This window comes from Mastigoproctus giganteus, chromosome 11, assembly GCF_048544385.1.
Source record: "Mastigoproctus giganteus isolate SK-2022 chromosome 11, ASM4854438v1, whole genome shotgun sequence".
NCBI lineage: Eukaryota > Metazoa > Arthropoda > Arachnida > Uropygi > Thelyphonidae > Mastigoproctus > Mastigoproctus giganteus.
This window is the reverse complement of record NC_143585.1, coordinates 59,481,947-59,498,272: the sequence shown is the minus strand read 5'-3', so window position 1 is coordinate 59,498,272 and position 16,326 is coordinate 59,481,947. Positions and strand designations below refer to the sequence as shown.

The 16,326-nt window shown below is 36.0% G+C and overlaps 1 protein-coding gene across 1 annotated transcript in view; it reads right to left on the bottom strand.

Moving 5' to 3' along the window:
- Nucleotides 1-16,326, bottom strand: part of LOC150078036 (uncharacterized) — a 321,641-nt gene that overhangs the window by 236,365 nt on the left and 68,950 nt on the right. The window contains exon 5 of the mRNA XM_090384437.1: nt 1,504-1,649. Coding sequence (XP_090240563.1) covers nt 1,504-1,649 — 146 coding nt within the window. The remainder of the gene's footprint in view (nt 1-1,503; nt 1,650-16,326) is intronic.

Genomic DNA, 16,326 nt, shown 5'->3' with positions numbered 1-16,326 from the left:
TTGAGATGTCCTCCATTATCATTACACCTGCTCAGTCATAAGATTCATCCAAAATGATAGAAAACAGGACATAAGAAGCTTTTTTTTTTTTTTTCCCTTAAGTACTGCCAATATTATATCAATAATCCAGTAAGCCTGAAACAAACCATTACACAGAGTGCTAATATACAATATTCAAAGGAGGTTGCTATATCCAAACTCATCCAATAATTTTAACAAAAGCATAAAAATGGCAACAATTAACTCACGGATTGGCATATTTAAAGTTAATCATTCTAATACATCAGCCATCCAAATAAAATTTGCTTTCTGTGATACCGAATGCAAATACACAGACATTTTAAGCCATCTGGAACAAGCGGATGCTGTGACATATTTTTTTACTAGAAGTAAAAAAATATGCTTATTGAAGGTCCAAAGTGGCGACATACATGTTTAATCTCCCGTGCCAAAGCTCCAACAACTACTTCCCCATCTCTTGCATCATGCAGTATGGCTGATATCTTTTGCGGTTATGATGGACATCATAACAAGATCTGACTTCCTTATATTTTGAGGGTTCTAAAATGGTTTTTATAGGCCAGTCGCTATATAGCACTAGTCAACAGCTAAAATGTTTTAATAAAATTAGTCAATTTCAACTAATATTAATGTGCTAAATACAAATATGCCAGTTAAAATGGATCATTATCTCTAGTTTTGATGATACTATATATGTCACTTTCAATGCATTCGCTTCGTTTTTGTGGCACCACTGTCACTCAGCCAATGGTGCTGAGTGACACTACTTCCTGTCTAAACGTGTCAGTCATTCTGAGCCAGGCATCTGTCCGTGCTATGCTAGTTTTCGACCTGAGAAAAGCTTAAAATTTAGCATGCCATGTAAGTGTGTAAATGGTGTGGATAATTTTGTTTTGTTTGTGGTGAAGTGTCATATGCATCACAGAAGAGTGCCATTACTCCAATAATAAAAAATCGGGTTAACCTCCACATCTGGTTAAGTCATAAATGCTGCTCAATGCCTTTTACTGTACGGACTATTATTTTTGTATAGTATCACCTCTTCAGCAGGGGATTTCCAAGAAGGAAATCCCATGCGTCACCCCTCCAACATTTAATTTATCTCCTGAATACATCACGAATAGACAAACTAATAAAAACAAACTTATTTGTGAAAAGATCTAAACCTTTCAAAAAATTCTCATTCATTTCAGAAATATATGTGGTCCCATTTCCAATCTTTATTATGCTCACTTCCACCAGAAGTGAACATAACTGAGCCTACATATGATAACTGTGCTGTGAGCAGTTAGACACAGTTAGGGTCATGAGAATAAAATTTGAGTATGTAAATACTCAAATTTTATTCAATTAGATAATTTAATCAATCAATCAATATACAACTAGATAATTTATTATTCTGTGCTAACTAAATAACACAGAATAATAAATTATAGCAAATTAAATAATATTAAACAAAAATTAAGTCACTGGAAGACATACTTGTACTGAATTATCATACGAGGCAGATGCTAATCTACCTTCCAGATGAGGACACCAAACAAGGGACACTACTCGAAAATGATGACCAGTCAGCTGTCTCATAGACTGTGTAACTACTGCAACTGGGCAATCACTGTCCACATTGTCTGAATTAAAATATACCCAAATGAAAAATCTGAAATCGCCATTTAATCATATTAAAATTTGTCATAAAATCACAAAAATAAAAAAATATATATAATTATATTCAAAAAAACAATATAAAATAAAAAGTTAATATAACACTATTATATTAGATGAACAAGTTAGTGCAAAGCATCATTTGTTTGTAGCAAATCACAGAAGTAATTGAAATGGCATCGTTTTTGTTACATCTCATATTGAGAATGCCTTCACGATGAGCTGCCTGTTACTGCACTATCTCATATAAGCAGCACTTCCCTTGGAGAGAAGGCTAGTGTCAGTTATTCTCAGCAGATACCATCAGCCAGATGGCACCATTTTGAAGCTTGTTGGCCTTTGGGTATCCTCCCCCACCAGTGGGGGAGGATACCCAAGTAATACAATGAGTGACAACACAATTATGAAGTTACAATATGAGAAATGCCAGATGTGCAATAATAAAGTACTAAAAAGAGTTTAGGGCTGAAAGACTCAGGCTAGAGGGAATTTACTAGATGAACAAGTTAGCGAAAAGCAATATTTTAGTTCATAGTAAATTGTTGAAGTAGGTGAAATGCCATTGTTTTTGTTACATCTCGCATCGTGAGCACCTTCACGAGTTACCTTAGTAAACTAGCTCAAATAAGCAACACTTTCCTAGTAAAGAACACTAGCATTGGTTATTCTCGGCAGATACGACCACCCAGACGGCACCATTACAAAGTTTGTTGGTCTCTCATCGATGGGCCGGTAGGTACTCCAGTGATACATTGAGGGTTTAGGGATGAAATCCTCAGCAATACTGCTCCAGTCCGTACATTAGTCTTTTATGTGTAATGGTATCAACAGCCTTCCTGAAATCCAAGTACATGATATCAAAAATTATTCTTTGCATCCAATTCCTTTGCTACTGCATCAGAGTAAACAATCAGATTGGTCAGGACAAAAAAAAACTTCCCCTAATAAATCCATGCTTTGAGTGCAGTATGATTTCATTCCTGTCTAGATGGTCCTGCATTGCTTCTTTAATCAGTGACTCCATTATTTTCCCTGGAACAGTCATTAAACTAACACGTCTGTAATTATTCATGTTGCCTTTTGATCCACCTTTGTGAACTGGGGATACATTTGCACACAACCATAGAGACAACCCTGAATCCAAGGGTACTCTCATAATAATGACTACGAGTTTGCTTACCTCCTCCGCTGCCTTCGTAAATATAATTGGACAGATTCCTAGCATCCTGGGGGGGGGGGGCTTTTTAAGTTTAGTTTCAACAATTTCTCTTTCACTTTCCTTTCAGTTATCACAAAATTGTTTAGCTCACTGTTAGAATTTGATACCCTTCCCTAAAGAATTCTTTACATGCCAATGTAGATGCAACCTGAGCAGGATCATCAATAGTTACAATCGACATCAAGTGGACTACGGTGATTCAGCCCCTTCCTTCTATGATTAATATAAGTAAAGTAAAGTAAAGAAGCCTTTCTGCTTTTCTCTGCATTCATCGATGCCGACTTCCTGTAACGTGCCTTAGCTTGCCTAGCCTCCTTTGCGACCTGACTACAGACTAGTTTGTACCTATCACAGACTTCTGCATCATTTGATAATTCACATGCATCCTATGCATTTTTCTTCTCTACCACAAATCTAATCAGTTCATCAGACATTCATTTAGGTCTAAGCCTTGAACAGTATTTCTTAGTTGGTATGAAGTGCATAGTAACTTTTACAATTATTTCCTGGAATGCTTCCCATTTAGAATTTGTGGTTGGTAACATTATCAGTAGTCCCACTATAATACTTTGTAATAATCATTCTTATAAAAGCAAAGCACTTCCCTTTACCTTTGACAGCAGTTAAGTCTTACCAGTGCAAGTGACCAAACCACAAGTTCAATCAATAACTGGAAAGTTGGTACGAAGTGACTAGTAACTTTTACATTTACTTATAGCAATTGTAAAAAAACCTGTAATAGCAACCTTTTTTTTATTCATAAAAAAGGTAACGATGCTTGAAAGTTTCTAATAAGAATGTTGCAACTTTATAATTCTGCACGTACATTATGCTTTTTACCAGCAGATGTTGATGATAGATCATAAAAGAAATTTGTCTTTGAATAAAAAGATACAGTGATTTTTTATTTATCATACCATTTTATTCATCTGAAGAAGATAAAATATTGTTTAGGAACACAAATTTACATTTTAACTATATAAAGAAGTGTTTGGAAATTCATGTAACAATATGTTTATGTATCTTCCAGTAATGGACTTTACATTAAACATATCACATAGAACACTTCCGTATGATGCTCTCCAGAAATTAAAACGGGAAAAAAAAAAAAAAAAAAAAAAAAAAATCGACAACTTACCAGTACATTAGAGTAAAATATAAATAATTAAATAATTAAAAACCAATTTAACACAATTCAAATCAATTTAAAACAATTAAACATCGATTTAATGCAATTAAAAAGAATCTAACGAAAATATTCAAAACGATTTTCGTTCCTGAAGCTGACAACGCTTTTCTTTTTTTTTCTTTTGGTAGTAGTTGTTGGCGCATCGGCTTCTGTGGCCATAATGCACCTCCCAAGGTTTTTGCAGTACTTTGATCCAAGTCCAAGGCGGGATTCGAACCCGTGACCTTTGGGTTGCTAGGTAGGCACTTTACCCACCCGGCTAGCCCGGTCGGCCAACCCTTTTCAACCATATGTCGTGATCACAGGAATGAAAATTACAGAATAGGATTGAACCTGAAACTTAAATAGTGATTATTTGTCTTCGCGCATGCGCGTAAAGGTCCACGCATAGGAGATCAAATATGGCCGCCGAACATCAACAGAATTCTCGTGTAATTTAATTTCTACGGTTTCTGCAATTAATAGTTGCATATAATTATGTTGACCATTAAGTATTTTGGCCTCGTTAAATAAAAATGTATGTTTTTCGTTAATGGCATGAAAGGCTAATTCTGACGCTGCTGAACGAGAAGCACGAACTGAGGCTTCATGTTGATTTACACGAATATTAACAGAAAATTGCGTCGAACATTGGTAAGAAGAGTCACAATCACCGCAAGAAATGTTGCATACCAGATCATTAATTTGTGTTGCGAATGCGGAAAGAACCGAGCGATTGTTCGGTATAGTGTATAACTTCCGTATCTTTAAAGAATCTATTAAGCTGTTTGTGCCACTGTTCAACATATGGGACAGAAATAAAGTATTTTTTGATATTACTATTGTTGGTTGGTGTAGTATTTTGTATCCTATCCTCAGCCTGTACCCTAATTTGGTTTATTGTGGCAATGGAATAACCCCTGTTTAAGAACCTGCTAGTTAATATTTGTATTTACGAGTCCAAAGCAGATTCCATCGTTGAATATATATAGGCATTTAGAAATTGATTAAAGATAATCGATCTTTTGTTGTTTTGTTTGTTTGTTATTTGGTTTTTAGGAGCATTAGCAACTAAGGCCATATTGCTCCGGGATATGCGGTGGTCATTCCCTGACCTTTCTGCATCCTCCGTATTTGGTGGTGACGGGCTCGAACCCCCGGTCTAATCAAGAAGCGTGTGCTACGCACTGCTGCTCCCTCCCACCTGGCTAACGAAGGCTCGATCTTTTGTAGGTGAACGGGTGATAGCTATTATAATGTAGAAGCATACCGGTGTTTGTAGGTTTTCGATATATGCTAAATAGTATTTTATTCGAGTCCCTGGTAAGCGTGAAATCTAGAAAGTTTAATGACTTTGTATCCGTATCTTCCCTTTCCAATGTAAATTTGAGTCTAGAATGAATATTATTAAATGAATGTAAAATGTCTTGGATAGTACTACTATCAGTATTAACTAGAACATCGTCTAAATACCTCCCATAGTATGTGATACAGGGTCAAAAAGGTGTCAAATGTATATGCTCAATCGTTGAGAGATAGATGTCTGACATTAAGCCGCTCAGGCTCAAACCCATTGGTAATCCAAAAATTTGTTTGTACACCTTCGAAAGGTGATGTAGTTGGCCTCAACTAACAGTTTAATTAAGTGAAAAATTTCCTTAACAGGTAGCTTCGTATAATTAACCGGTGTCGAGTTTTTATTTAACATATCCCAAATAATATCTAATGTGCATTCAACGTTTACATTTGTATATGATGAGGTAACATCTAGTGAGAATAAATTGTCATTGTCGCCAATGATACCGTCTTTAAGATTATTAAATAATGTATTGTAGTTCTTAATCCCAAATTGTATTACCTGTCTAATGGGTTTTATAATGTTATATACAACAATTTTAAATGTGGTATCTTTAAATATGTGTGAAATTTAGAAAGTTTAATGACTTTGTATCCGTATCCTCCCTTTCCAATGTAAATTTGAGTCTAGAATGAATATTATTAAACGAATGTAAAATGTCTTGGATAGTACTACTATCAGTAATAACTAGAACATCGTCTAAATACCTCCCATAGTATGTGATACGGGGTCGAAAAGGTGTCAAATGTATATGCTATCACCCGTTCACCTACAAAAGATCGATTATCTTTAATCAATTTCTAAATGCCTATAAATATTCAACAACTGAATCTGCTTTGGACTCAGAAATACAAATATTAACTAGCACATTCTTAAACAGGGGTTATTCCATTGCCACAATAAACCAAATTAGGGTACAGGCTAAGGATAGGATACAAAATACTACACCAACCAACAATAGTAATATCAAAAAATACTTTATTTCTGTCCCATATGTTGAACAGTGGCACAAACAGCTTAATAGATTCTTTAAAGATACTGAATTTAAAATTGTGGCCAGACCAATACGGAAGTTACACACTATACCGAACGATCGCTCGGTTCTTTCTGCGTTCGCAACACAAATTAATGATATAGTATACAACACTTCTTGCGGTGATTGCGACTCGTCTTACCAAGGTTTGACGCGATTTTCTGTTAATATTCGCGTAAATCAACATGAAGCCTCAGTTTGTGCTTCTCATTCAGCAGCGTCAGAATTAGCCTTTCATGCCATTAACGAAAAACATACATTTTTATTTAACGAGCCCAAAATACTTAATGTTCAACGTAATTATATGCGACTATTAATTGCAGAAACCGTAGAAATTAAATTACACAAGAATTCTGTTAATGTTCGGTGGCCATATTTGATCTCTGATGCATGGACCTTCATGCGCATGTGCGAAGAAAAATACTATTTAAGTTTCAGGTTCAATCCTATTCGGTAATTTTCATTCCTGTGATCACGACATATGGTCGAAAAGTGTATTCAGCTTCAAGAAGGAAAATCGTTTTGATTATTTTCATTAGATTCTTTTTAATTGCGTTAAATTGATATTTAATTGTTTTAAATTGATTTGAATTGTGTTAAATTGGTTTTTAATTATTTAATTATTTATATTTTACTCTAATGTACCGGTAAGTTGTCGATTTTTTCGTTTTTTCCGTTTTAATTTCTGGAGAGTATCATACGGAAGTGTTCTACGTACTACATTGAGGTGAACTCCTCTTATTATTTTACAAATATTAACATCAACGTAGAACATATTGAGTATTACAGTTCTGATTCATACTATCTAATTAAACATATCAATAATTTGTTACAGTCAGAGCATGAAGTTGCAAAGAATATGCTCCAATATTTTCCCCAACAGAAAAAATTTCATCTTCAATCACTCTCTTCAACATGGTAATGGTTCATGGATTCTTTTGATCCCCTCTGTCTTTGAGATAATGTTGAAGATAAAAATGACATTAGGTTAAATCAGGTGACATGGAAGTCACACAAGTCCCTTGCCATACACCTTGCTATATATATTAATCTTTATCTAACGCTATGGGTATCAGTTAGAAACACCAACTGTATTATCAAAAATTCATCCATGAACTCCAGGACAAACATCTGAGAGTATTCGATATTGCCAACCAAATCTCCAAACCAGCAACATCATTACTTTCTTTAGAAAGTAACGATATTAGTGATATAGAAAATATGAAGCTTGTAAAACTGAAAAGTAAAAAAATAATATGATGAATAAAAAAAAAAACATCTTCGCTTTTGTTTTCTTTTATAATATAACCTATTTAACATTTTTGAGGGTCAACCAGAGGAAGTAATACTCTTGATCTGATTATCAGCAGTGATTATTCATGCATAATGAATTTGCAGATAAAGGAACCACTAAGTGACAGTAATCACAGTGTACTGGTGTGGTATTTACTTAAAGATGTAATTACCATAAAGGGTAAAGGGAAGGTTTTTGTTTTCGTAAAGGTGCCTACAGTGGTCTCAGACAGTTTTTAAATTCTATACAGTGGGATCAAATTATTTGTTACCAACGGTGAATTCTAAATGGGAAGCCTTCAAGGACTTAATCTTGGAGGCTATTAGGCTTTTCATTCCAACTAATAAATACTATTCAAAGTTTAGGCCTAAATGAATGCCAGATGATTCATCTGTAATGCTACTAAATAACACTGACTCAAATCTGTAAAACGTCTTCATTATGATAATATAATATAATATAATATAAAATAAATGTTGTATAACAAGAATAAAATAAAAAATATATATAGAATTAAAAGCGATAAAAGTTATTTAAAATCACTAGAACCACTAAGACAGGAGCTTTCGGCAGCAGTGGCCGCCTTCATCAGCTATAGTGGTTGCACAATGACCGACAATCTATATGTACCATATACATCTCGGCCGATCTGCGACATGAACGATGGTGTCTGTGCACAGTTCACTTCTTGTGCACTGGAACCGGAAAGTGGATGGGCCACTCTAAACATAAATGCAGACTGCGGGATTAACTTGGGGAACACAATAGAGGCCTTAAGACTGCAAATTACAGAGGTTCAGCTGAAGCGGAACATGCCTGGGAAACTGGGCATGACATTACTGCTAAAGAAGCTGTGATCGTGGATAAGGTGCGTGGCTTTGGAACCGGAAATGGCCGGAGAGTTTAAGAATATGTTCATCTGAGCGCTACAGTCTTAATAGGGATAAGGGCTGTCGCATTCATCCACTCTTTGAAGCCCTTATCCTACGAAGAGACAAATTGTTTAGAGTGGCTCGTCCACTTTCCAGTTCCAATGTACAAGAAGTGAACTGAGCGCAGATGCCATCATTCATGTCGCAGACCTGCTGAGATGTATGTGGTACATATAGCTTGTCATTCATCCTGCAACCACTATAGCTGATGAAGGCAGATGCTGCTGCTGAAAGCTCCTGTGTTAGTGGTTCTAGTGATTTTAAATAACTTTTATCGCTTTTAATTCTATACATTTTATTCTTGTTATACATTTATTTTATTTTGTTATAACATATAACAAATGTTTAATGTACACGTGTATTTTATTTTATTTTATATTATCGTAATAAAGACGTTTTACAAATTTGAGTCAGTGTTATTTAGTAGCATTACAGATGAATGACAGAGTTCCTGACTCCAGAGGCCTTTTCAATGGATGTCAGATAAATTAATGAGGCTTGTGGCAGAGAAGAAAAATGTATGGGATGCATATAAAGTGTCAGGTGACACAGAAGCCTATGGCAGATTACGAGAAATCTTTGGGAAAGGATGCAAAAAAAAAAAAAAAAACAGCAAAGAGTTCTTTACTTATGTAAACTTTAGAAGGAAAGGGATGAATTAGATTGGAACACAAAATAGATGGGTTGACTATTGATGATCATGCTCAGGTAGCTGATAAACTGAATGAATATTTTGTATCTACATTCACACGAGGAGTTATTCAAGGAGGAGAATGCCAGAAGTTTATCAAACTTTAACAGGCAGCTAAGTGATTTTGTAATAACTGAGAGCAAAGTGGAGGAGAAATTGTTGAAGTTAAACATAAGGAAGGCACCTGGGGGGATCTATCCAGTTATATTAAAGGAGGCAGCAGATAAGCAAACCCTTAGCCATAATTATAAAAGCTTCCTTGGACTGATGGGTGTGCAAATGTATCACCAATTTACAAATGGGGTTCAAAAGGTGGCACAAGTAACTATAGACCTGTTAGTTTAAATTGTGTTCTGGAGAAAATAATGGAGTCACTGGCTAAAGCAGCATCGCAGGATCATCTAGACAAGACTGCTGTAAGAGTTAAGACACAATAATGGAATCACTGGTTAAAGAAGCATCGCAGGATCATCTAGACAAGACTGCTGTAAAAGTTAAGACACAGCATAGGTTTGTTAAAGGTTGGTCTTGTCTGACCAATTTGATTGGATACTATGATGTGGTCACAGTATCAAAGGAACTGAATGCCAAAAAATATTGTGATATCATATACTTGGATTTCAGGAAAGCTTTTGATACTGTTGCGCACGGAAGACTGCTGTACAAATTGGTGAGGTATGGCATTAAGGGTAAGTTGCTACAACAGATAAAGGGATGGTTGAGTGGGATACGACGGAGAGTGGTAATCAATGGACACTGCTCTTCGTGGACAAATGTTATTAGTGGAGTTCCCCAGAGTTCAGTGTTGGGTCCATTGTTATTTTGTATATACCTTCATCAATGATATTGATGAAGGTATATCAGGTTTAATGTCCAAGTTTGCAGATGATACAAAGGTTGGCAGGATTGTCAGTGACAGTATGCTACTCCAACTGGAACTAAATAAGTTGGGCAAATGGGCTGAGAAGTGGCAATTGAAGTTTCACATTGACAAATGCAAAGTACTGCATATGGGTAGCAATAACTGAAGAGAAAAGTACCAATTGTGTGGTACTACACTCAGGGAAGTGGAAAGTGAAAAAGACCTGGGGGTAATTGTGCAGTCAATTGTGAAGTTTGCTGAACAGTGCAGACAGACTGTAAGGGCAGGTCATGGAGTCTTATTAATGATGTATAGGAATTTTGCTAGCAGGGACAGGGAGGTGATTATCCTGTTGTACAAAGCAATGGTCAGGCCACACCTAGAGTACTGTTGTACTCTAGGTGTACAATGATGTACAGGTCTGGAGAACTCAATTTAGGAAGGATGTAGAGTTGCTAGAACAAGATTGGTGAGGGGAAACAAAGGGGTGCTCTTACCAAGAATGGCTTAAGTTCTGCAAATTGCAGCACCTACTCTCCAGGCACTGCAATTTGCAGCATCTGGAGACTAGGCACCTTCAAGGTGATCTGACTGAGGTGTTTAAGGCCTTGAATGGGTTGAGCAAGCTGAATATTAATGGGATTTCTCCTCTTGCTCAGATTAAGAACCCGAGGGGGCACAGATTCAAATTGAGGACAGACAGTTATAAAATAAATGTGTGGACATTTGCCTTTAGCCAGCGGGTAGTTGATTGGTGGAACAGACTTCCATCTTTTGTTGTGGAAGTTGATAGCCTAAATTTTTAATTTAAAGCTGATCTGGACAACCATTTGGAATGAATGGAGTGGTGAAATGTTTTTTTTTTTTTTTTTGCTGATGCTGCGTAAGCTTGCTTTCTTGCATTGTATGCCTCTACTGATGCTAATGCTAATACTTGCAAGAGTAATTTCCAAAACTTATACAGAGATGATTAAGGCAGGCATTTTCATTATTCTGAAAATAAGGCAACTTTTCAAAGACTAGCTGTTTGAAGGTGTCCTTAGTGTTAGTGAGAAATCAGCATGGAAATGTATCAACTGGTTTTGTAAAAAATGTTAAAGCCAGCAACTACAGGCAGCTTGTGGAAAATCTCATTACTTCTTACAAAAAACTGGGGGTTCAACACATAGTCAAAGATGCATTTCTTGCACCCACACCTGGATTTCTTTCCGCCAAACTGTGGTGCCATCAGTGACGAACATGGCGAGTGATTCCGTCAGAGTTCACAGGGATGGAACAAAGATTTAAAAGCAAATGTCACCATGTTAGCCAATTATTGTTGGATGATGAAAGGGGATGTTCCCGAAGTTTAATACAAGCAAAAGGCGAAAAGGTGCCCTCTTTGATATGTTATATCTATATCTTACTGTCATATAAATAAAATATACCTTGCATAAATATAAAAAAAAACCTACTTTTTTCCAAAACAAGAGCCAATCTGCAATTTTACACAGCATTTCCATGTTTAGCACCCAAAAATCTATAAAGCAAACTTACTTTCATGCCCATAACAAGATATGACCCAAAATTTGTTGGTCAGCGTTATCAGTAAAATGTGCTTGTAATGTAAGTGTCAATGTAAGTGTGCAAAGAAGCCTCAATGGCTCTATTTTTATAGTTACAGTAAGTGAAAAGGTAAAAATATTTGAATTTAAATTTTGATACTGATGTTATTATCTCCAGCAGACAATAATTTATTATGTGAGTTAATAATTTTGTTTACTCAGAATTTTTTTACTCTTATGAAAACCACAAACAAGAAAGGTATTATAACCTATAGTGTTTAGTGCTGTGCATGGGTTGGATGTTGAGAAAACTGAACATGATTCATCTATGATGCTACTAAAACACTAACTCAAATCAATAAAATGCCTTTATTAAACAAAACAAAAAAATAAATAAATAAAATACACAAACTGACTGTATAAACTGTATATTAAAATAAAATAACATAAGATGGTATATAATAATAATAAAATGGTATAAAATATAAAATTAAAAGTGCTAAAAAGATGTTTAAAATCACCAAAAACCCCTAAAACAGGAGCTTTCGGCAGCAGTGGCCACTTTCATCAGCAATAATGGTTGCAGGTTATTCGACAATCTATATTTGAACACATACGCCCCATCACAAACTATGGCAACTGTGTGCACAGTCCACTTTTTTTTTGTGTGTTGGAACCAGAAATGGAACGAACCACTCTGAACCGTTCGTCTCTCCTTAGGATAAGGGCTTCAAAGAGTAGATGAATGCAACAGCCCTTATCCCTATTAAGACTATAGTGTCCAGACAAACATATCCTTAAACTCTCTAGCCATTTCCGGTTCCAAAAGCCACATGCTCTATCTAAGATCCCAGGCATGTTCAGCTACTGCTGAACCCACATAATTGTGGGTTCAGCAGTAGAGAGTTATTATTATTATTATTATTATAATAATAACTCTCTAGCCATTTCCGGTTCCAAAAGCCAGGCGATCGCGCAGCCTAAGTTTCGTTTCTCCCACATAAAACTTCCCACAATCCGGACACTCATTTTCTATACGACCCCCCACTAGTGGATCCACAATAGGATCTTTGATTGCGGACACTACTGTGTACAATCACCAACCCAGCAGCTGCACATAGCAAATCTTACACGAATGTAAAATACGGGAAACAGGGTTCTGAAATGCCCAGATAGTAGGGAATGTGTGTGAGGGCAAATGTGTAAAAGCATCCCTGCGACTGCTACTCATATATCTTAAACACCCCTCAATAATGCTCTGGGGGTAACTGCACATTACTAGGTCAGTTGTAAGCCGTTTAGTCTCGTCGCCCCTCTCCTCAGTTGAAGAGCAGTGGGACCCCACCCTTCCCAATAAGGCCTTAACTGCACTATTTTGTGGCAACCGGCCTGAGCAGTTTTAAAGTGTGTGTATTGGCCATGACAGAGTGTCGGCCTTCTCTGTACACACACACACACACACACACACACACACACACACACACACACACACACACACACACACACACACACACACACACACACACAAGGCTCCCCCGCTCAACTTCCGAGGTAAACTGAATATAGGGCGAACCGTTATTCAACTAATTATTAAGTACTTCTGTTTCGTATCCTCTTTGTATTACCGTGAACGTGTCATCGGCATGCCTCTTCCATGCCTGTAATGGGGGGTAGACTAGAGCTCCCCAACATCCTGTCTTCAAACTCTTCCACAGCTAAATTGCACTAGTAGGTGAGCCCATTGCTACTCCAAGGTGTTTTAGTAGCATCGTAGATGAATCATAGGGTTCCTGACTTCAGAGGCCTCTTCAAAAAAAAACTGAACATACTTATTGGCATTAGACTTAAATTTCTAATGAATGTAATTACTCATAAATGAAGGTTTTTCCTGAAAAGAGACGTTAAAGGAATAAATTAGGAAGAGGAAAGAGCACTTTGATAAATTTAGAGTTGAATGGTGAATGGATGTTTACTGGTTGTGGCACATGTTCTGGTTTGGAAGTGAGTGGAGGAATTACAGATGCAATTCAGAAGAACAGTACCCACAGAGATATCTACAGAAAAGGAGCACAACAGAAAGAGAACTCTATAAGAGAAAGAGTGGAGAGACCCTATAAGAAATGAGTCATTAATTAACCTGATATCCTCTTTCAAATGGAGCCTAAAAGTCAAAGAGTTTTGGGGCAACACATCAGATGTGAGAACAATATTCCATGATAGGGCAGACTTCAGATTTGTAAAAAGTGAGTAATTGTTCATAAGAAAAGTAATGCCAAGGGTGAAAGAGAAAACTCAATTTTTTTAAATGCAGAGAAAGCAATATTTGTGATGTGCTTATAGCAGAGGTGGGGAACCTGCGGCCTTCTGCGGTAACAGTTGCAGCCTTTTGTCTATTTTTCTCAAATGTAAAATGCGTCTTTTATTTCATGACATAACCCAAACTCAAAATAGTTTTAAGGTAAATTTTATCTATTCTCTTTTTTATATATTGTTATTCTCCTTATATAATTTAGTTGACAGTTATGCCATACATCACCAAAAGAAACATAAAAATATTGGATAGATCGATAGAGGACAAAATAAAGTGAAGAGGTAAAACTATTTTATATCGATAACTGTGTAGTTAGCAAGAGGCCTGTCAGTGGCAAACTCAGTAATTGATGAGCTGGCAACCTTCCAGTGATTTGCGTTACAGGCCTGAGAGCTGCTAAAGAAAGAATGGTAACGTGTTAAATAAATGTATACAATGCATTTTCTAGTTAAAAAAATAATAATGAATTATATACAGGCACTCCCCAGTTTATGTAATACTCGACTTACGGAAATTCGACTTTACGTAAGTTTTTGCTGGCCGGTGCAAACTTAAAAAAATCGTGGAAACGTATTTTGCATCTCGTAAGAATAAATGGAGGTACGGTGAAAATACTGTAATGTGAACACAATAACACATTGTTTTTTTCACTAATTCGTTCCAAGACCTTGGAAGTTGAAACTTTCACTATATAACTAAGCTATTTATCTCTCTAAAAAGTCATATTTATAATGGAAATTGCACTACACTTTCATCGTTATCATATGTTCCATTATAAGAAACAATTCTGAATGCTTTTGTGATATTTTTCTAAAACACATTTCTAGAGGTCACGACCATAAAACAAAAACAATTTGCACTTTCCAGTTTATTGGGCTTTTCTGTTAGTGCATCTAATTATAAATGGGTAGTAAACTCGGTCTTATTGCATTTGCGATTATACTGATAACTGGAATTCTGTGGGTTTTTATGTTACGGTATTATGTTGATATGAGTTCCCCTTCACTGAAATCTTCACTCATATAAAAAACATAAATAAATTTTTTAGAATTTTCTCTTCATTCCTATTTACTTATTACAATGGTGAAGGGAAAGAGACCAATGGACAATGCAAGTGGTGGCAGTGCTAGAAAACAGAACAAAATCAATTTAGTAATGAGGATGAAATTGATTTAAGAAGTAAGACACAGGACAAAATTTGTCATCTATTGCACAGAATTAGATCTTGCTGCTTCAACAGTGGATACTATTTTAAGTGCAGGTATAAAAAAAAAAAACATGATAAAGGATCAATGCATTTAAGATCACAAAACAGTGTTCAGGTGCTATATCGAAAATGGAAAAGCTATTAAAAATATGGATGGAAAATCAGATTCAGAAGCAAGTGCCCCTGAATCCAATGGTCATTCAAGCAAAAGCAAGAAGTATTTATGAAGATATTAAGAAGTACGGCGAACCCCAGGCCAAGTTCGTGGCAAGCAACGGGTGGTTTAATAGGTCAAGCATCGTGCTGGTTTCCATAACATTATATGTGTGAAATCGCCAGTGCCATTTCTACAGCCACAGAGAAATTGTGATATGCAATAGGAAAAAAACCCCTTCTAAATCTACCAAATCCTCAAGTTCCGCAGCGACATGGAGAGTTAATTCTGGTAATGATGCTCGAAAGGTAAAACTTGCTGACATTATGCCTGTCTCCTCTCTCTTTTTGTAATTTTATAATTTTGAAATTTTTGTAATTTTTCCTGTGCACAAGATAAAGAAATTGAATAAATAATTCTATTTACATGTTCGTTGAATATTTCTTTTTTGCTTCAATCAAATTCAGCAAGCACAGTTGAGTGCTCCATAAGCATTTATGGAAATTCCGACTTACATAGGGTTTCGTGGAACGCAACCCTTGCGTAAGTCGGGGAGTGGCCGTATTAAAGTAAATACAAAATAAAGCATTTATTCTAATTCATTAATCTTTACAGAATATTACACTGTTTCCCATATAGATGATATGGCATCACTTCCACTTGAAACTGAACATCATTTGGCAACGTTACCTTACTTATCACCAATAACTCATCTCGCTGACTGCTATCAGTGTCATTTGACATTCCAGTCATTCTCCCCAGTGCTTGTTTCCTTCAAAACTGACTCTTCATTCAATCTGTGTGTTCCATTTTTAATTTTTACTGCTAACCCAGTTATTAGAATTGGCATTAGTAGAGGCTTATGATGCAA